General features: G+C 45.9%; 2 protein-coding genes across 7 annotated transcripts in view; one reads left to right on the forward strand and one right to left on the reverse strand.

The window, feature by feature from the left end:
* Positions 1-8,692, forward strand: part of si:ch211-207d6.2 (sickle tail protein) — a 28,256-nt gene extending 19,564 nt beyond the window's left edge. For 4 of the 6 annotated variants that reach the window (XM_047026792.1, XM_047026789.1, XM_047026795.1 and 1 more), the window contains 9 exons: positions 144-507; positions 617-790; positions 993-1,326; positions 1,721-1,971; positions 2,112-2,279; positions 2,595-2,714; positions 3,537-5,279; positions 5,909-6,022; positions 6,939-7,020. In XM_047026792.1, the coding sequence (XP_046882748.1) occupies positions 144-507; positions 617-790; positions 993-1,326; positions 1,721-1,971; positions 2,112-2,279; positions 2,595-2,714; positions 3,537-5,279; positions 5,909-6,022; positions 6,939-6,992 (3,322 nt within the window). In that variant the 3' untranslated portion in view covers positions 6,993-7,020. Of the gene's footprint in view, positions 1-143; positions 508-616; positions 791-992; positions 1,327-1,720; positions 1,972-2,111; positions 2,280-2,594; positions 2,715-3,536; positions 5,280-5,908; positions 6,023-6,938 lie in introns of all 6 variants that reach the window. The other 2 variants (XM_047026793.1, XM_047026791.1) reach the window with 2 other exon arrangements.
* Positions 8,693-10,277: 1,585 nt separating this feature from the next.
* paxip1 (PAX interacting (with transcription-activation domain) protein 1) lies at positions 10,278-18,237 on the reverse strand. The gene is made up of 20 exons (XM_047027465.1): positions 18,022-18,237; positions 16,992-17,126; positions 16,702-16,745; positions 16,383-16,446; positions 16,127-16,237; positions 14,911-15,561; positions 13,821-14,715; positions 13,591-13,685; positions 13,385-13,480; positions 13,114-13,251; positions 12,907-13,028; positions 12,593-12,777; positions 12,389-12,500; positions 12,037-12,139; positions 11,662-11,830; positions 11,392-11,492; positions 11,125-11,259; positions 10,900-10,975; positions 10,699-10,759; positions 10,278-10,612 (listed from the first exon to the last, which is right to left on the reverse strand). Exons 1-20 carry the CDS (start codon positions 18,100-18,102, stop codon positions 10,597-10,599), a joined length of 3,390 nt encoding a protein of 1,129 aa, XP_046883421.1. The 5' UTR covers positions 18,103-18,237; the 3' UTR covers positions 10,278-10,596.
* Between the last annotated feature and the right edge of the window lie 3,261 nt (positions 18,238-21,498).

Raw genomic sequence — 21,498 nt, forward strand, 5'->3', positions numbered from 1 at the left:
TAAGGAAGAGAAGAACTCCTCCTGTCACTGCTAAATGGCTGTAAATCTAGAATCTCTCATCAGGTCTTACCTGTAATCAGTTGTAGAGCTCTCCAGTTCAGCTTCCCTGACCTGTAAAAGCTGACAAGTTGTGTTGTCTTCAGATATGTGACAGAGAGCCACTCTCATGGTCCTGAGGCTGGGTCTGGGGCAGCCAAGCCAGCCACCATGGAGGGTCTGGAAGAGATGGAGGAGTCCATCGACCCTGTCCTGAGACCCAACCCCGCCCAGCAATCCCCCAAACCCCAGCCCCGTTCCTCGGTCCGCCCCCCTCTCGCCGCCCCCACCCCGAGGCCTGACCCCACGCCCGCTTCAGCGACACCAGCCTCTCCAGGCGTCGGCCACCGCGTAAGGAGCTCCCCTGCGTCTATCGTAGCATGCCAACACGCCGCCTTCTCTGCTCCGACGCACCACCCTCCCCCCCCTCTCACCCCCACCCACGGCCGAGACACGCCCACTGTCGCCAAGGTTACTGACAGGATTCTTGATTTATCATCACATTTGTTTAACCTACGTAGTCGCTAGTTAAAGTCGCTCAATAAAAAATTAAAAAAACGTTTTTCCCTTGTCCACCAAGGTGAGCCCAAGAAGTCGAGAGGGCAGCCCTGCCGTGCAGAAGAGAGTGGTCCCCTGGAGAGCAGAGGGGAACACCCCCTCCTCAGGCGTTGCAGAGACCGCCGCACGACCGGCACCACTCGGCGAGAGCCAAGCCAGCGTGGGCCCCATCACACCCCCGGCTACAGATGATGAGGTAGGTGGTGTGGTCTTTTAACATTAGTCGACATTTATTGATTCACCTTTTGATTAAAATGTGTGAAATATAATAATAAATTAGACCATTTTAAATCATGATCTCTTGGGTTAAACGTTTCCAGACGAAATACACACGAGAATAACCCATTATAAATTTATTGAATTGTATATGTTTTCTGCATCTTTCCTGATCTCTTCAGACTGCAGAGGACGCGGTGAGGGAGGTGAAACAGAGCGATTCTTCCTCCCCAAACCCAAGTGACTTTGACCAGATCCTCCAGGAGGCCCAGGCCAGCCTGATGAGAGCCATACCCAACCTAGATGTTCCTGAGCCTGGGGATGATGTCTCCTCTGGTCCTCCTACCCCTCCAGACCAGCCAGCCACAGTCCAGGCTCCGCCAGACCAAACCTCAGCCTCACAGCTCCTACCAGCCCCAGACATGGATTCTCAGTCCCTGCCCCCTGCAGATCTCCCCTCTGGCCTAACCCTGCCAGATGAGGTGGACGCCCCCCAGCCTAAACCAGCAGCCCGAGGTTAGAATCTGAATCTGAATTCGGTTTATTTGCCATGTACGTTACACAAACACTTAATTTAATGTGGCAGGAAGGTGCAAACAATAAACATATACAGAACTTAAATTAATAGTTTAACTAATTATAAGAACTAAACAATCTAAAAATAGAACAATTTAAACTATAAAATATAAATAAAAATAAGAATATGACACTAGCACAGTAAACAAGACTGCCTGTGTTTGTTCTTGAAGTTGTTTTGAAGAACTGGAAAAATGCTTTCCTTTTCCTTCATGAGAATTTCATTTTTCATACGTGTTTTGGGTCTCATTCAAAGACACGCTGCATTGACCTTTTGGCTCAACCTGACCGGTTTGCGACGGTTTTAACGGTGTGGTGTGTGTATCTCTGACAGAGGCAGCTCAGTCCTCCCCAGTCCCAGCTGAGCCCCCAGTCCAGCCGGGCGCTGAGCGCCCCCCCAGGCCCATGGTGGAGAAGCCCCGTAGGCCCAGCGTGGAGAGAGAGAGGAGACTGAGCCCTGACAAGGCTGGGAAGTCTCCCCCTCCACCGCCCCCTCGCAGGTTCTACCCAGCCAGCCCCGGGCTCACCACCGGGAGGTCGGGAGAGGTCATCTACACCTCACGCAAGGAATCTGTCACCACACAGGTGTGTGTGTGTGTGTGTTTGTGTGTGTGTGTGTGTGCGAGAGAGCAAGCGCACCCATTTATGTGCTTTGTACACAAAACCTGTTTATGTGTTGTCCAAATGCAGTTGAACAAATGTTGGACTCTGTCTGTATCTGGCAGGAAGAAGAAGAGGAGGAGGTGGTGGTTCCTCAGCCTAAACCCATCAGACAGCCCCCTGAAGTCAAACCCAAACCTCAGACCACCCTCCTTCCTCCCCCTGCCCCTGCCCCCAAAACCGAACATCAGGAGGAAGAGGAGGAAGAAGATCAGTTCATGAAGGAGCTACAGGTAAACACAAACACTGTCAAATACTAATTGACGGTACCCATACAGTTACACTGTAGTACTAATTACACATTAAAGTCCGATGATTACGCCGCCATCCTGTGGGAGTGTGACTCTACTGCCATCTCCTGGTCAACGAAGGAATCACCATGAAGATTCAGTTTAATTCCCATTAATTTGTCTTAGGCTCAAATTGTGTTAGAGGAACCAACCTTGGCTGTTTCTGACACCATTCCAGCTTCATATGCCCCACACATGGAAGTCATTAATACTGTTTTAACCCCTGGTGACCTTTGACCTCACCTTTGACCTCCCCAGGTGTTTCAGAAGTGCTCTGTGAGAGAGTTAGGAGCCAGGTGTGTGGTTGACCTATCAGGCTCTGGCTCCAAGGCTAGAGAGATACAGACACAGCCTTCTGTCTTACCCACACACACACAGGTAACTGGTCGAGGCGGGTCACTGGACTAATACTAATTTGCTACCAAAATAATGACTTACTTTCTCAATCTAACCAGATCTGGTGTGTGTGTGTTTTTCCTGGTTAATATACTTAACATACACTTACTCATATCTTCACTACCTAAAACTAACCTGACTAGATCTATTTCACAGAGATGTTTGATTTGAGTTATGATTGAACTCTCATTGTATAACGTCTCCTACCTCTGGGGTTTGCGGTCGCCACTGGAATGGATCCACTTTCTTCAGTTTCTTCAGTACAAGCACCTAAGAAAAAGGTTTCTTCAATACTGGCACTTACATCTCTTGCTTTTTCCCTTTCAAACTGAAGGAAGACTGTGATGAAATCATGTTATGTGGCTGTCTCCCTTTTCAAGATAACATGTGCATGTACAGGCAGTCTGCTCTGCTCCAGTCTATTTCCTCTCTGCTCTGTGCCACGCTTGTCAGTCCTGAGGTGATTAATGGGTGGAACTTTCTTTTCATCCGGAAAACGTTTCCTTTCATGGTTCTGACAGCTCCATGGTATTAATGTTGGCTGAGATCACTCGATTTTCATCCACTCACCCCAGGTACAACTTTCTGTTCTCTTCCATTCTGTAATAACTACACTAATTGTTCTCTTGCTACAGTGTAGCAAGTCTGCATTCCTATTAATGTGTCAAAGAAAACCACTATGTTCCAAAACATATACGTAGTTGGCCCTAGCCCTGTCAGGAAAGACCTTTTATCCTCTCTTACAAGGTTTTCTACTGACACATACATTATTATGACAAATACTTTTTTCATCTTTTTTTCCAGGTCTTGTATTACGTCACGGCTCAGATGTCCAATGAGAATGTGTCATCCGGAGGGATTGACCAATCCGAAGGCAAGGGGGGGACCCTGCCCTCCTCACAGGTGGCCAATTGTACTGCTCCTGATCTAATCCAGCGGCCAGAGTTACTAACACCAGAGCAGTTACCTTTTCTGTCCAACATCCAAGATGGCGTGCCCAACCCAGAGCAAGTTGTAGCTGGGCTGGAACAGAGGGAGAAGAGCTCAGGAACTAAACAAGACATGGGGGGTCCTGTTCAGGTAGTGGAGGTAGCCAAGCAGATGCCTTCCTCCATATCAGGCCCTGCCGTGAGGCAAGTTGTATCTCCACCCGTCCTTCAGGACAGTGTTCCAGGAGGCCAGTGTTCCATCAGGACCTCGCCAACATGGCCGCAGGTTCAGAGTCACAAAGCAGGTCCGGAAGATCCCGTTAGTACAAGCGGGCCCCCTCCCTCATCGTCTCCACAGATTGTGATTGACACCCAGGGCAGCCAACAGGAGGTGTTGATGAGGTCATCTCGGGCTCGTGCCAGGTACACAGAGGAGGGCAGCAGCCTGAATCCCGACCTACCAGAACAAGAGGCCCCGCCTCCTCCCCCTCCCTCATTGGACCACATGGCCTTTATGATCACCAATAGCAAGGTTCAGGCCCTGTCGAGGGGGGAGTACCAGCAGCTGGTCAGCACCAGCGGATCCCAGGTCCAGACTGTCACTGTGAGCAATGACGATGCTACCTCCACTGACCAGCAGGAGGAGCACTATGATAACCAGTATGACAGGAAGCCTGTGATCTTTGTCTTTGACGAGCCCATGGATATCCATTCGGCTTACAAGAGACTGTCCACCATTTTTGAGGGTGAGGAAGAGCTGGACCGGATGATATCCTCACAGGGGTGTATTCAGGAGGAAGATGAGGATGAGGAAGAGGAGGAGACAGGGAGAAGTTTAAATCAGGTAACAACCAGCAGGGATGTAGTGGAGGTGAATAATGAAGCTGTAAACTCTGTAAACACCTCAACTGGGAACCCCTCAATTGCGGTAGTACAGAGGAAGGCAAGAAGCAGATCAGATGACCAGTACCAGGCAAACACAGAGACCACCGACAACAACAAGCAGGAGACAAAAAAGAAGTTCAAATTCAAGTTCCCCAAAAACAAACTGGCAGCCATTAGCCAGGCCCTTCGGACTGGCACCAAGACGGGCAAGAAAACTTTGCAGGTGGTGGTGTACGAGGAGGATGCTGGAGAGGTACAGGGGAAAAAGACCACAAAGGAAATAAAGAGGTTGGAGATCACCCCCAAACCCTACAAAGACCCCAAACATGGAGCCACTGTAACGAATACCAGTAACTCTGTGCCTTCATTGGGTTCTCCCTTGAGGTCAGACTCCAAGAGCAGGACTGAGGAGATCTGCAAGAGTGCCTATGACTCCATAAACAGTCTGGAAGAGACCATCAAACAGCTGGAGATCACCGTAGACACCATAGGTGTCTCCTCACCCAAGACACATAATCCAGGGTCCCGTCAGAAACCTCGGTCGCCCTCCACCACCACCACCACCACCGCCACCACCACCATCTCCCCTGCCATCCCAGCCAAACAGGAGAGGGAGGGCAGCACTTCCAAGAGACCCGCCTCTCAGGGGTCCAAGGCTCTGAAAGCTCCACAGACTAAGAAGGCCAGATCACAACTCCCCAACCCGACCCTGACTGTCTCCGCCAAGAAACAGGTCTACTTCACGCTCCCATACTCCCTTGCTTGTAGCTCTGCCTGGTGGCTTGGTGTCTGGGGTGCACTCTCCCTCTAACCAATGACTCTAAAGGGTTACCACCTTTAACCAACGGGTTAGCTTGTTGTGCTTTAGCCTGGTACATGTTTAAGACCTTTCAGGTGCCAATGAAGGATAACAGGGAGAAGGTGCTGTCATGTCTAAACTGACATGATTGTAGTCCTCTTGCTTAACATAATCTGACACGATTGTAATCCTTTGTCTTAACATCAGCTGACAGTGAGTCCTCCGCGATTGTAGTCCTCTGGGTTTTTTATGTCTGGTTTGTCTTTCTGTCACCCGTGTGCACCCTCTGAACAGTGAACAGCAACGCTTTCCCTTTAGGAATGACTACTTTTCAAAAATGACCGGCTTCTAAATGTGGTTGTTGACTGCTGAGTTTGTCTTCAATGTTGGCGATGCAGGGTGCTGGCTGGTACATCAAAGCATGCTAACAACTCCTTCCAAGGTTGGGTTTCAAGGACAGCAGTTTCTTCCATTCTTATCCTATCTCACCCCAATCAGTTCAATCAGTAACTATTTCATAACCTTGTTGTTCCATTTTGTCTGTTTGGTTCTGTTTCTAACAGAGTGGCAGTGGCCCCCCCTCCTCCAGTCGTCTGGGCTCATCCAAGCCATCTGGGTCGCCTGAAAAACCAGCCAAAGGCCAGAGTCTGCAAGACAACCAGAGGCAGTTCCGACAGGTAGTTTCACTTTGAAACTGGTACAATACTGCTTTAATACTGCATTAGTACTATGCTAGTACTATGCTAGTATATCAACAGCCCCTGTCTATCACAGTTTAGTAGAGTAGACAGAAGCACTGGTGAAGACTGTAAATGATTGGCAGACATGATTGTGGTCGAACCGACTGTGCTGTATTGTGAGCCAACCCTAATGGATGTCTGGTTCCGGTCTCTGGGAGGTTGTTTCCTGTGTATGGGCATGGTCACTGTTCTGTGTATGGCCTGGTCAATGTGTTCTGTGTATGGGCATGGTCACTGTTCTGTGTATGGCCTGGTCACTGTGTCCTGTGTATGGCCATGGTCACTGTGTACCTTCATCTACAACCTTTACTCTTCATCTGTAACTTTCCATTCTACAGCCTACATTGTACACTTTCGATTTTTTCTCTATGCCCTAACAGCCTACACCATTTACCGTGCGTCCTGCATCCTATGCCTACTTTCCGTACATTCACCTAGGTTAAGTGTGTTCACTTGACACATCATCTCTTGTAGTTTACTTTCATTTCCATTTCCAACTCCTGATTACCCTTACTCTCTGTCAGACCTCTGCATCAAGTACTGTTTGATGCTTGTTTATAACATGATGCTCAGTGATTCTTGTGTTATTGTGATTATTACTATTAACCCCTATCTTGCCTTTTTTAACACCTGTGATCGTCCTCCATCTCTGTCTGCAGGCTAACAGAAGTATTAAACAAGCTGGTGGGGACAGTAATCACTCTTTCCTTGCTTTACCTGCTTCTAAGATCCCAGCCTTCTGTCATAGTTTGGGAAAACAGACATCCATGGCATCACTGTCTGCTCCCTTTACTAATGTCTCTAACCCTGTCAAATCACCTCCCTCCCCGTCATCCTCCCGCTCCTCCTACAGTCTCAAATCTGCTATTCCATCTCTGAATCTGAGTCGTCTCGTCCCCATGTGTAGCCACGCCTCCTCGCAGTCCCCCGGTAACGCCTCTCCCAGAATGCCGAGCCCTTCCCGCAATGACAAGTGCCAGCACCTCTCCCTCTCGCAGAACCAAACCAGCCGACACAGCACCGGGCCCTACTCTTTCTGTTCCTCCTCTTCCTCCTCCTCTTCCTCGCCCTCCTCTTCCACCTCCTCCTCTTTGTCTCCCACCTCCTCGTCCTCCTCCCCTCCCTCCCCGTTCCTCTTCTCCCCCACGGCTGGGAGTCAAGGTGGGAGGACGTCTGCGCACATACCCAGCTTCCCCGGCCACAAGATCCACACCGGGAGCAGAGGCAGGCTCACTTCCACACCAGCACCGTCCTCTAAGGACATGTCCTGATCGCTGATCCCTCATGTCGTTCAGTAAAGATGGGAGGGGATCTCTCTGTGTATAGTCACTGCCTGGAGAGGCATGGTGTGCTTTTATCCGTTTTTTCTACTCTACTGTCTTGCCATCTATAGAACAGATCATCATCGGCGATAATGTTACCCTTTAGCAGGAGAACTGAGTCTCTTCTATTCTTATTAGTACCAAGGCCCCCCCCCCCAAAAAAAAAAATATATATATATTGAATCAATAGGCACCAAAAATATATAAAGTGTGAGAAACCAAAGAAGGATGTTTAGGATTTGAATAATATTTGTATTTGTAATCAAATACACAAGCTTTGAGGGAAATTGCTGATTTCGTACAGCTGAGGCAAGCTGATTCAGTACCTTTAGTCAATGGATGGAGTCCTCAGTTTTACTGTTAAAACCAGCTTTTTAATAGAACCCCACATTCACAATCTATGTTGCATTCCAATTGGTTAAAAAAAAATGTGCACTTGTATACTCATGTAATTAAGTCATGTTGAGGTTTGAACATAGAGTATATGGCTGTTTTATTACATTTGATGTGAGAGGTGTGTGGTTTTTAGTGAAAATGTATTTTACTTTTTTTTATATAGGCTCTCAAGAGTTATAACAGAAGTCTTACTAAATGATGATGCAGTAAATGATGTAAAGAATATATCATGTAAAGAAAAATGAAAATGTATGCAGATCTGTGGTGGATGAAGGTATACAGTTACATTTTTAATCTAACAATTTTTGGTGAATTGGATTTGTGCTTATCATCATAGATGTGCGATGAGGTGTTTGAGACCTTTGACTAAATGAGCTTGATGTTTCTCCAAGTAACTATGCACTGCCAAAACCCTTCTACTGTAGCTAAAAACAGAGGTTTGTAACCCATCTACTTTCTCCACTATTCAAACAAAACTGGATGTGCTAACACCAAAGTATTTTGAATTTGTCATGTTATGAGACAAACATGATGTGGATTTTTTTTTTTTGCATATAGTATTTTTAAGATGTTTGAACAATCGCAGCTTATGAAAGACTCTAGAACAGGATGGAGGTGTGTTCAAACAATCAGTAACAGAAGTTTACACTTAGTCCTAGTGCAAGTCTTTGCTGTTTTTATGCAGATAGTTATAATTTGTTACGTTGTCAAAGTTTATTCCCATGCATGCAGATATTCTGATTTGTATCTGTAATTTGGAGGAAATTACTGTTTGCACAATTATGTAAATATCTTTCCTTATGAAAAACTTTAAGCCATGTTTCACAGAGGTATTGTAGAGTGGAATGCTTGTGATGTTGGCTAATTAATAAAGGGCTCTCTGACTTTACACTGGTCTAGATGTGTTGTTTCTGAATGATACCTTTGTTTTGGCTCTCCTATTGCTGCCCAGTAGAGGGCAGTATACACACACATTTTGATGTGTTGAGAACCAGAAGACCACACTTTTCTCTGTACATTTCATGAGGTCAAATATCCAATTAATTATTGAATTGGATCATTTATATTTTAGAACAGCTACAAAAGTAATGTGTGTCAATAGAAGGATGCATGGCTAGAATCTATTGAACAATGCAGTAGATTTCTGTTCTGCTAACTTAAATATTTATCTTTGAAAGTACAAATTATAGGTGCTAGTAATTATCACCCAGAAATTGATTTAGCTCTTTTTTATGGCATCAGTCCATCCAAGGCACTCTGCAAAACATAATGAGATGTCTGCAGCTCATTAATTGGTAAAATTATTAGTAATTAGTTTCATTAAATGATAATTATCTCATATGTAAATTTCAGGGTTGATGATTCCCAATGCCCATCTTACTGTAATTAGCATGTAATTTTTTGCATCATATTTAACACAGGAAAGTAACACAGTCCAAACTGTGCGATGCAACACAGAGGGAGGGGAGTGAAGTAATTAGAAATATCTTACTTTAGCATTTAAATGTTAATTACAACATTTTTTGACTGGGCCTCGTCAACAGGAGTGGTCTAGGAGGACACCCACAAACCAACAAGGAACTTTGTGTGTGTTAATCAAAGATGTGCCTTCTAATTTGCATTTCTAATTGGAATTAATAAGGCTAGCACAATTAGTATCCATGCCTGCCAATTTAACCAAGTGGAGTTTCCTGTACAGCTGTTTTTCTTCCTTCGTGTGGTAAACCTGGATAGCAGTGCAAGGTGGTACAGACAGGACAGGCGTTTCTGTATATTACGTTTATAGAAGTGTAGGAAGTAAACATGTAAAGTAACTTTTTTTTAATAATGAAAGTAATCTGTAAAATACAAACATCCTGAGAAAGAAAGCAGTGCAGCATACTCTACATCCACAACCGTCCACAACAGTCTTTTGAAACACCTAAAGGGATTTTGAAAGACAAGAGTTGAGGTCATAAAACCCTGACTGCATCCTGCCACCTCAAGTCCTTGTTTTCAGCTTATAGTAACTTCTTTCAACCACAAAAGGCTCATCTTTCTCTCCTCCAAGCAGGCAGAATCTAGCACACGACCTTGGGACAGGCACCCTCTAATTCAGCTCAGTGGTTTTGAGGGCATCACCGCAGGCTACACACACTGCTGGTGCGAGGAGATGACCCCAGGCACGCCGTCTGACAGCTAGCAATTACGCTTTCACCAGTAACTACTCTAACACTTCATTAACAATTAATTAAATCAACTCTTTGTGGAATTGTCATCTTTTGAGAATTGAGAGAGAAGTGTTTTCCATTGTCTGACGGTAATAAGACAGTGTGGCGCAGTGGTCTTGGATTGGTAAAGGATTACCACTACTATATGAATCTGAATTGACAATCTATTGCTAAATGTATTGTGTGAGAAATGCCTGATGATAGTCCTTAATAGACTATCACTAGTCTATTTGTATATTAACTCCACACCAGTCCACAGACAACAAAAGTTCATATTTTAATTCCAAAAGCAGTAAGGATTGCCAGAACCTTTTAACAGTACAATAAAAATGTTAAAATGAATCAACCATAATTTAAACATTCAGTTCACAAAAATAACATCCATTTATGTATTAATTATTAACTGCTGTTACAAAAAGCTACAAAACAACATATCGTCTATTCACAGGGTACAAAAGGTTTTAATATATCAGTGTGACTATACATTGCAGCTTGTTTTAAGTCGTCATTGCTTCTTCCACATACAGAGCCTTCAGTAGACAAGGAAACAAACTTCCTCCTTTTCATCCGGTCAACATCTACATCAAGTAAATTTATACGTGAGACAGTTAAGGAACAGAGCTGGTTATAGGAGGGACAGGTCCACCCAAACAAACACCCCTACATTCTTAATCTCAAAGGATATGATTCATAATCCAGATTCTGGGTCAGGACTCCAGTCAGAATGAACTCGGCGTTGTGCACGTCTGAAAACCAAAAAGACAGAGAGACATGGTTGGATTGACTCAAGTGGCAAAAAACGAGAGTATCTTCCAGAATAGCGTCCGCCACCACAAACGACAAGACCAGATCTACTTAATGGTTTACATGAGCATGTTCCTCTCACCAATGTTCTTCAGAAAGTACTCTCTACACAGGTGGAGATCGTTAATACAGGAGATCAGGATTATCTCTGGAAGGTTCTGAGGAGCACAGCAGCATCCCATTGGTTTACACATGCACAAACCGTAACACTGCATATACCTTAACGACAAAAACGTCATCACTATTAACAAAACACAACCCGGCTTCTTGTTTGCTAGCACCTCCTGTGTTACATGGTAGCAGCTACCTTGTTTTGTTTGTGCTCCATGATCTTGCGGAAGGAGGGCTGTTTGGCCAGCACCTTCCCCCCAGCGCTCTCCACGATGGCCTTCATGGTGCTGAGGCTGGGGCAGATGCCTGGGGTGATGTAGAAATACTTCCCCTGTGGACGGAGAGGGGAAGACGGAGTGGGGACACAGAGACATTATCTGTCAAGAACAATGCTGAAGGGATGGATAAAGAACATGTAAATACGTGGACGGATTCGTCCAGAGTTGCGACGTGTTCCACTGACCTTGAAGAGAGGTGCCTTGTGGGCCTTGTTCAAGGACTCCTCCAGACTGAAGCTAAACAGCACCTCGGCTTCATCATCTCTCAGCATGAAGCCCTGCTCATCTGAAAACACACACACAAAACAAACAGTACAGTTCAATACAAAACAATACAGTTCATTCCAAGCTTAGAAACCCACAAAATAAAAGCAAGAAATGATCGGTCCGTTTGGCAGGAATACAACCGATAAAAAAAAAAGAAGACAGAGGACGAGAGATGAACATGAACGAACCCACAAACTTCTGTGCTTTCCAGCTGTCCTCCAGCCAGGCCGGGGTCACGATGTGCTTGACCATGGACATGGCCGTCAGGAACTTGACCGTGCGTGTGACCTTGCTGGCCATCAGGTGAGTGCACTTCTGTGCACTCTCTGCCAGCTCCCCACCCAAAGCATGCAACCACTGCAGAGACAGGAGAGAGAGAAGGGGAGGAGGGATGAAAGATGGGAGACAGAAAAAATAAGGAAAAGGGGACAAAGGGCGGGGAGGAAAATAGAGGTGAACATTAAATCGGGTGGATTTTTATGGTAGCTAAAAGGATCCTGGTTGAACTCTATGGACATGCCAGATGAACGAGGTCGTCTCCATGGTAGTGAGTGTGGCGTTACCTTGGTGTGCTGCTGCACCTGGGCAGGCTCAAAGCCAGTGAAGAACACATGTGGGGTGGACTCTGGAGGAAGCTTCTTACTGGAAGACTGGATCTCCTCCAGCCTGCAGAGGAAGGGGAGGGTGAGCGGGGGTACAGGGAGATAAAGACAAGGAGCAGCGGGTCGCAACAAGGATTCAACATTTTGAAACGACACTCATTCAACATTCCAACAGTGCACATACCTAATACAAAAACATTAAATATTTATATTTATATATATTTATAATATGTATTCAAAATAAATGACTGTATAAGCGTGAGTCCACCCGTGTGTGGGATGGAGCGAGGCGTGGCAGCAGAGAGGGACTGACCTGGGCTTCTTGCTGGCCGGCTGGCTGCTGGAGTCGGTCTGTTTCTGCTTCTGCTGGAGCAGCAGACTAGCCAGAGCCTCAGGCGCCACCTTGACTGGAGCACGCCACGCCCCTGAGCGAGGGGAGCACACGTGTTAACACACACACCTCCAGAGTGTACCCAGTGACTCCCGCAGGTCACACACAAAAACACACGCAACGTACCGAGGAGGTTGTGGGCCAGGTGCTGGTTGGGCACCAGTGGTTCCTGCAGGTTGTAGTTGGAGTATCTAATGTGCTGGACCTGGCGGAGGGCCTCAAAGTTGCCCAGCAGGATGTCGCAGAGCCACTGGGCGTTCACACAGGGGATCCTCCACTCCTTGGCCTTCTCATACTTCAGACCACTGGGCCTAGGACACGAGCCAGATCGGAAATCACTCAGCATACCCATGTATACATCTTATTCAAGCATCCATCCATTCGTTTGATCATCCATCCATCAATCTGTTCATCCATCCATCCCTCGGTCCCAGTCTTACTCTTTGCAGATGAGCACGGTGTTACTGCGACAGAGGTAGCCAGTATATCTCGCTCCCGCCAGGTAGGCCATCAGCTTCAGGTCGTCCCTGTCGGCGTCCACAAACCCCGTGACGGAGATGATCTGAGGGGAGGAGAGAGAGAACGTGGATGAGAGGCTCCATAGGCCAGGAGGTGGAGGAGGAGGCGGAGGTGGTGCAGGGCCTTACGTGCTGGGAGCAGGGCTTGGCCCCGGGGGGGAAGGCGAAGGGCAGGTGGAGGGTGCGGTGGGGAGGGACCATCTTCTTCTTCTTCAGGATGGTGTTGAGCCAGTGGGCCGTCACACAGCGCCTCCCCTCTCTCAGGGCCTGGAGGACACAGGAAGTAGTACCTTCACAGGGCCACAGCTTGTATGCAGCCACACACACACACACACACACACACACACACACACACAGATCCCTAGAGTAGATCCCAGGGGTTTCAGTGTAGCCTTCTTACCTGGACGTACATGCTGCTGACCTGGCTCTCGCACAGCAGGTGAGTGCAGCGGTTGTTAAAGGACGAGTCCACAGTGCCCCCGTAGGCCTGGATGATCTGTCGCAACGCAACACAAGCATGCGTTAGGAGCCGAGGTCCTCAGTTCCACGCAACCAACAGCCAACCCAGACGACACATTAGAAAGACACAATAGACATGAAACGTACCCTCTTCCACGTGGTGAGGAGCTGCTTGTCAGCCATCTGCTCGGGGTAGTCTGCTATGGCGAACACACAGCCCACCAAGAAGCCATCCTCAGGAACTAGACAGACGGAGAGACATTACGTTTAACACCATTTCACTTTTTTCGATGGTCAAACGATATCGTTGGCCATGCCACCTCTTCTCCAACAGTGAATGAAGACTAGAAACCCCGCCCCCCCCTTGGGTGACTCACTCTCTTGTCCCGGCTCATGACCAAACAGCTGTGTGAGCTGAGGAGGTGGGATCTGTGGCTGGAGAGACGACGCTTGCTGCTGCTGCTGCTGGCCGGGATGCTGCAGGGCCTGCTGCTGTTGGTTCTGCAGATGCTGCTGCTGCTGCATCTGCTGCATGTGCTGCTGCTGCATGTGTTGCTGCTGCTGCATCTGCTGCTGCAGGAAATGCTGCTGTTGCTGCTGCTGTATCTGCTGCTGGTGCAACTGTTGGTTCTGCTGCTGCTGCTGTTGTTGTTGCTGCTGCTGCTGTTGGAGCTGCATCTGTAGCCTCTGTTGTTGGAGCTGCTGCTGCAAAGCGTGTTGCTGCTGCTGCTGCAGCAGCTGCTGTTGTTGCTGCTGCTGCTGCATGGGAGGCCTCAGGAGCTGCTGGGGACGCAACTGCTGCTGAGAGAATGCGTGCTGCTGCTGCTGCTGGTTGAACATTTGCGGGTGCAGCTGCTGTTGATGGGGTGGTGGTTGCGGTTGTTGTTGCTGGAGGAACTGATGGGCAGGAGCTGGCGCCTGTTGTGGGGGCATCTGGGGGAAGCCTGGCTGCGGCTGCTGCTGTTGTTGTTGTTGTTGATGGTGCATCTGCATAAGTTGCTGTTGCTGCTGAAGGTGCATCATGGGGTGTGGCTGAGGCAACTGCTGAGGTTGTTGGTGTTGCTGTGGTGGCTGTTGCTGGGCGACCTGATGCGGCTGCTGCTGCTGCTGTTGTTGTTGTTGTAATAACTGTTGCTGTGCTTCAGGGGTGAGCTGTTGACTAGGAAGCTTTGATTGGTTAAAGAGGAGAGGGTTGTTGTTGGGGGCAGTGGCCTGGCTCTGATTGGCTTGCTGTTCCATTGTCTTGGTTGAAGCAGAGAGACTCTGTAGGATCTATGTGGAGAAAATCAAATGCTGATTGGATCCAGTTTAACATGACCTTTCCACTCAACACCATTTCCAGAAAAATTCTCTTAAACTGCTGTTTGATTATATTAAACATGAACCAAAATACAACCAATAGCAGAAAACCCCACAACGTATTATGTAGTGCAACAGAACGCCGTGTAATAAGTGTTTTGGTCTTACATGAGCGACATTGGAGGGCCGGTTGGCCTGCTGGATGTCAGAGTTGTTGGTGATGTTCCGGAGCGTTCTGGCAGCTGGGCTCCACCCAGCCATGCCCTCTGGCCTCTCCGAGCCCTGGGCACTGGCCGGCACCAAACCAGCTCGACCGTCGGGCGCGGGCACAGCACAACCAGGCACAGGCGGCACACTGGCACACAGGTTAATCAGGCCAGAGTCTTTACCAGGCGGCTGGCGGCGTTTCCCGGCTGTGGGCGTCACGGCCGCACCAGGGGGCACCTCGGCCGGTGTCCAGTTCAGGTTCCTCTCCTCCTTCTCGGGCGACTCGTCGGACGAATCGTCGAACATGAGCTCGTCCCGTCGCTGGGCCTTGTGGGAGGGAGAGTGTCCGCCCCGGCCGCTGGCGGGCGACTCGTCTGGCGACGAGGCAGGGCTGGATCTCCGGGAGCGCCGGTCGCTGTAGCTCCCGTCTGAGCGCGAGCGCTGGTCGTACTCTTCCCCGCTGTAGTCCTCCTCTTCCTCGGGCTCCTGGAAGGTGAGCCTGGGGTGGTACAGGGCCTCCTCCTTCCTCGTCCTGTCATCCACAGACTCTTTGATCCACTCGGGCGTGACGATCTTGATGCCACCGTGCTTCAAGGCACACTCGTATTTAGCCTGGAGCACGGACACGCACACACGTGAGACTGAGGTTCTCAACACTTCATGCCTCAAGACAAGTCAGATATCTTTCAGAAACCAGGACAAACAGGAAGTCGGCTAACACCGAGGTTAAAAACTAGAACAGAGATGAAAACCCTGTTGCCGATGAGCCCTCCTCCCTCCCTCCTGCTCTGCCCCCTGCAGTCAGGGTATAAACACAGCAGTAAAACCAAGCTGTCCTCTTCCTGCCATAACAATCAAATGAACTGGTGACAAAGGCTTGCTAATGAACAAGCCCAGACAAGCCACCCCAGCCTGCACTTGGGGATCCCAACATATAAACATACAACTACTGTCAAGTCACTGCCCTTCAGTAAATCATGGAAGATTACAATGTGTTCAATGTGCCATTACCCTCCTTATGAAGCTTCACTTTTAATGTGTGTCACTTTGGCTCGTCATTGTACATTTCATGTTCGACCATAGATAAAAGACATGTACATATTCTCTGTTGAAATAATACAGTTTACATCAATTTCACCACACAAAATGGCGTCTGGTGATGAAGTAAATGACTCACCCCCTTAGGTTCACAGCACACCAGATGAGTGACTTTCTTATTCAGGTTCAGCTGGCAATCACCTCCATAGAACGTTACCAAGGCCCAAAGGGTGTTGAGATCCTCTGGGAGCTGAAAAAGGGCAGGGGGAAAAAGATGAAAGACAAACCGAACAACCTAAATCTAACACTCGTTGTTTGATTTCTAAGACAAGTGAGGATTTACACAGTCACACGTACAAAAATAGTCGTTATAAAATGTTTGAGTACGAGCCTACCTTGGGGAGACAAACCGTGATTCCAAAGAATATCTGTCCAGATTCCGGGGAGAACCCTGTTACTCTGTAATGTTAGTCATTAAGGAATACTTACAGAGGTAGGCACTATTCCAATTCAGACACATAAGCATGTGGTACAGTAGATGACAACCAGAGGGAGGGGTTAAGGGGAGACAATAATATCAGCAATTCCAAATAATTATATTGAAGTAATTCCTGACAGAAGAGTGATGTAAGATAGTAAGAGGAAAGTAGAAGTGTCCAATAACATGCTACTTGTTACCAACTCGTGTTTGTGATTTCTCTAATTGAAGGATACGGAAGAAGGTCTCCACATCTTACAGAAAGGACTACCCAAGAAGGCTGGGGGGGGGGGGGGGGGGTAAAAAAAAAGAATTAATGATGTAATTCTTAACTTTGATCAACTTTCAATTTAACTTCAATAACTCTCTCTCCACCATAAATAAGGAATAATATGATGACATATGAGAAACAGCATGGAGGATATTGCAGTAACTGATTGCTTTTCAATTTGATTTGTTTCTCCTTCACTTAAAACACAGCTATGAAGAGTTGATTCTACAATAAGTTACAGCTTCACACCCTTACCTTAACAACAGGCAAGTCAAAGACCTCTCGTGACTCCCCAACTTCGGGGTTATCTCCATCCTCAGCAATGATGTGAGTTGCCAGGGCATTGTATGACACCTCCTTCCCTTTTCCTGCCTTTAGCAACTGCACCACCTACAACTCAGCACAGAGGTGGAGAGGTCAGTGTAACAGAAGAGATCTACTTTGCCCGGTAATATACATAAAGCGACTGTATATGCATTGTTCACTGAATTTCCGACACTTTTCAAACGTTTATGTCAGCTAATTAACTGTATAAAGAAAGGACCACCGGGATCATAGAACACAATAATACACTGTCTATAACCATCAATCAACAAGTTAAATCCATTGTAATCTGAGGATATGAGCAGAAAACTATAGCGACTGCGAGTCACTATTTAGCAGGAAGACAGTTTGCAATCCATGATACTGTGTTACAAGGGAAAATATGATCTGGCACATGCGCAAAACCAGGCTCACAATGTTGCAAACTGATCTCGCCAAAAGATTAGCAACCTAGAGTTAGCTAGAAAGCAATCTAGCTATTTGATTGGAAAACGTAGTATGAGGTGGATATTACACTGCAGAAACAATGCATGCAAAAAGGTTTCAGCCTTGACTTAAGGGCAGACATGCAGAAGCACATTAATTGGCACAAAATAGCTGCTCGGTAATTACAATGTAAGCTACTACTGTTGCAGTTATTACTTGCTAGCTGTCTATCGTTAGCTAGCTCTGTATCTATGGGCAGCATCCTAGAACGTTAGCAAGGACTAGCCTGGTAATGAGCCCTAGCAAGCGTACAAAGCTAGCAAACTTATTAAACTGATCAGGAGTGAAATTAATAACTTTTCATCAAATACAATAACTTTCGTTTGGCCAGAAGATTTTGAAAATTCATTTTCCGAGCGCGATATTGAAATACACTATTTGACAGGATAGTTATAGTCTTAATAACAGTCTTGCCAGCTAGCTATCTACAATGTCAATGCATCTAGTGGATGGCTAGCCTACAAGCTAGGTTCACCTTTTGATCAATGTCCCCGACCACGTAGAATTTGACATCTTTGAAAAGCTCCTCGGGAACCTTCGATTCTTCATCCGACATGATTGTCCATACACAGATAGTCGAGATGTGCACAGAAATTTAGCTTTAATGAAAGCCAAATGACATACAACTTGTCCCTGCTAGCTACACTCTAAGCTCATCTTCCATAGACTGTACAGGATACTCTAGCGCCAAATATCGATGGGCGCGCTTTCTTCTTCTTCTATCAGCTTTAATGGAATATTGCAACCAATGTTAAAAAGTGCATTACCACCACCTACTGCTCGGGAGTGTAAGGTCAGTCGCTTACAATACTACAAAGGCCAATAAATCATAAGATAAACAAAACAAAACAACAATAGCCTGCCCCGGTTTCCGGAAGATATGTAAACATGCCCTGCAAATCTTTCTACCATTATCACTTAGTGTTTTGGTCAAGAGAATGTCCTAAAAGGGGGTATGGACTTTACATCTCACATACTTGTATTTCTCCATTTACTAATTACACAATTACATAATTGTGTTTAGACAATGTCTTACAGCAGAACAAACAACGTGTCTATTTTGGTTTCTAACAATTGCTGACCATGTGAATACAACAAAGGGTTTACAAAACTTCATATTGTGAGACCACCCTCACAATATGAGGTTTTCCAGCCTGGTATCTTTGGTACAAACAAAAACTTTGTTGTTAGAATTTTTTACATACATTTCTTTGTTGTTTCAGGATTTAGCCGAATTTAACAGATCGTGCAACGCTCCAACAGCTTCTGAACAACCTAAATTGGGAAAAAAATGATGATTAAACTACATTATGGGTGGCCGAATCTCAGCTCACTAGTTAATTTGCCTTGTTTTAGAGGATATAGCTCAATGTTGTAAGGAAATGCATAAATGCAGTACCCTCCACATATTTCTATGAATGTCTGATGTTCTCAAGACTGGTGAATACATTAGGTAGATTGGGTTCCAAAATATCTTTTTGGTGGACTTTCAGTAGACTGAATGTTAATGATGATGTCAGATAAAGGGATATGTACAACATCATCATCTTAGAGCCTGGTGAGGACCACTATTAGTCCTCTAAGACTATATTTTCAGATACGTGTAATTCAGATTTTCCAAGATGTCATCCACTCTAGAATTCATTCTCCCACTTAGCTAATTGGACTAATTACCTCATTAATTATGAGGTGTCAAGCAGACTTTCAGACCACCACAGAGCGTGTGCAACTGTGTGTGTGTGTGTGTGTGTGTGTGTGTGTGTGTGTGTGTGTGTGTGTGTGTGTGTGTGTGTGTGTGTGTGTGTGTGTGTGTGTGTGAGTACATGTGTGTATGTGTGTGTGATGCCCCACCAGTAGCATGGTGAATCACAAGCATCAGTGATAAAATACCTTGACAAACTCTGAAATGCGCCCAATTGGACCTGTAATTGGATCACCTCGTTGACAGCTACATTAGGTCTGGAAATAAGACCCACTGACCTTAGACAGCTGGAACGGGATCTCGTTCAGACGCTCTGTTTGACAAGATGAATCAGATTGATTAAGTTCATTTGAACCCCATATGAGTGAATATAGTCTTTGTCCTCATATGAGCTATATGGTAAACCATCAGTCTTTATAGATCATGTTTGAAAGGATTATATTTGGTAACATAAAAAATGTCTTGTGTCATTGTCACAAAGTCAAAGTGTCTTGGAGAACAAATGTCATTTAGACACTTTCCATTTATAATTTATAATTTAATGTTTTAGTTATCTGATTTTCAATTCACTGTAATGCACTGTCTTTTGTTGGCATGAGGTCTGTCTGTTTTGCAACTAGATTACACCAAATTTGGAGCAAATCTATGCCAGCTCATTCCCTCCAGCCACAGGGTTCCTACCTGATGGGGGACTGACTGTCAACCTATCCTTCAGAGTTCTCTGGGAATTGTGCCAATGTTTACATCCGTACATTATGTTACAACACTTCCAAGCTCAACAGTCAGGAATAAACGAAGCAAGCCCCAGAGTGTGTACAAGAAGGGGCGGCTCTACTCGCTGAGGAGGCTCAGGTCATTTGAAGTTTCTAGGTCCATGCTGAACATTCCACTCCCAACTTCCAGTGAGTTGTGGTTGGTGTTTTTTTTTAATGCGTTGGGGCATCAGTATCAGAGAGGCGGATTGTAAGAGACTAGACAAATGTATTAGGAGGGCAGGCCCTGTTTTAGGTCCATCCTGCAAGCATTCATGAGACTGTACATGAGTCAATCTGTGTATTGGATACAACTCCTTGAGTCAGTGTAATGGGTACACTTACATTTAGTTCTAACCTTTTGGCCATTTCACACTGAACAATCTGAAAGGAGATATACTATGCTCCTTGTTTTAAACACTGCAGTAGGCAAAACTATAAATATGGTGTATACTTATATAATGTTTCTTAATTTAAAATTGATCCTGGGTCCTTCTGATGTAGATTGTATTGGTGCTGCTGTAACATTTGAACTTCCCTTTAGGTATTGATACAATTTGATCTAATCTTATCTATTCCCCAAAAAGGCTCTATAGTAACACTTCAATTGAAAGGGGAGAAGAGGGGAAAAGCCAAGAGGTACAGAGATGTGTTCCCAAACCTTTCACTAGAGAGCGCTACTACAGTGTCTGGTTCCCCATGTCATCATGAGTACTTGGGTCATGCTAAACAGAACCTCCAGGAGGGGGTATATAGGTAACTATGCACACCTGCTGTTTTCCAGACATTGAGGCATGACAAATAACCTTCAGAGGGATGTGCGTAAAGTCACAGCATTCATTTGCTGTGTTTAATTATGTTTCTCTGTCCAATACATACACAGCCATCCCTTAAAGAAATGGTGGACTGTTTTTCTATTCTTCTACAAACATTGTCACGGTTTATCCTGAAGTGCAGTCATTGTTGATATGACAGTCGATGTGGATATTGCTGCTCTATGGGTAGCATTAGTAATCTGGATTCTGTTGCTCTGTGTACAGCACTAGACAAAAGCTTACTCACTCTCTCCCCGCCTCTCTCTCTCTCTCTCTCTCTCTCATACACACACACACACACACAGACACAAACACACACTATATATTGAAAACATACAAGCTTTTCACATTTTGCACACAATCAGTTTAGGGTAGACAGTCACATCTTCCTCAACTTTTAGTATACCTACTGATAAAGGTTCAGTCAGGGTGACAGAAATTAAATTACGGTCATATTCTCCAAAGGACTTGTTGTCAGTAGATCACCAGCCCCATTACATTTTAATAACACCCTGTTAATTGAAAACTTAGAAAATGACCTGCTGAAGCGAAAGTGGAAAGCCAGTATGTCTAATGAAATATCCCTTGGGTTCACATACAGTAGTACTTACTTTCACATTCAATCACCAGGATGAAATTAAAAAAGAGAGCAACACAGTTTTAATTAGGGCATACTTTATCAG

The sequence above is a fragment of the Hypomesus transpacificus genome, chromosome 10, assembly GCF_021917145.1.
Source record: "Hypomesus transpacificus isolate Combined female chromosome 10, fHypTra1, whole genome shotgun sequence".
NCBI classification, from domain to species: Eukaryota; Metazoa; Chordata; class Actinopteri; order Osmeriformes; family Osmeridae; genus Hypomesus; species Hypomesus transpacificus.

Excerpts from the sequence above, each read along its gene's own strand:
- paxip1 (XM_047027465.1), bottom strand. The coding sequence starts at position 18,102 with ATGTCGGATGAAGAATCGAAGGTTCCCGAGGAGCTTTTCAAAGATGTC. Across the intron at positions 13,252-13,384 it reads TCAGCAGCATGTACGTCCAG|GCCCTGAGAGAGGGGAGGCG; the intron begins GTAAGAAGGCTA and ends TGTGTCCTCCAG. Across the intron at positions 12,778-12,906 it reads ACCGTGCTCATCTGCAAAGA|GCCCAGTGGTCTGAAGTATG; the intron begins GTAAGACTGGGA and ends CTCGTGTCCTAG.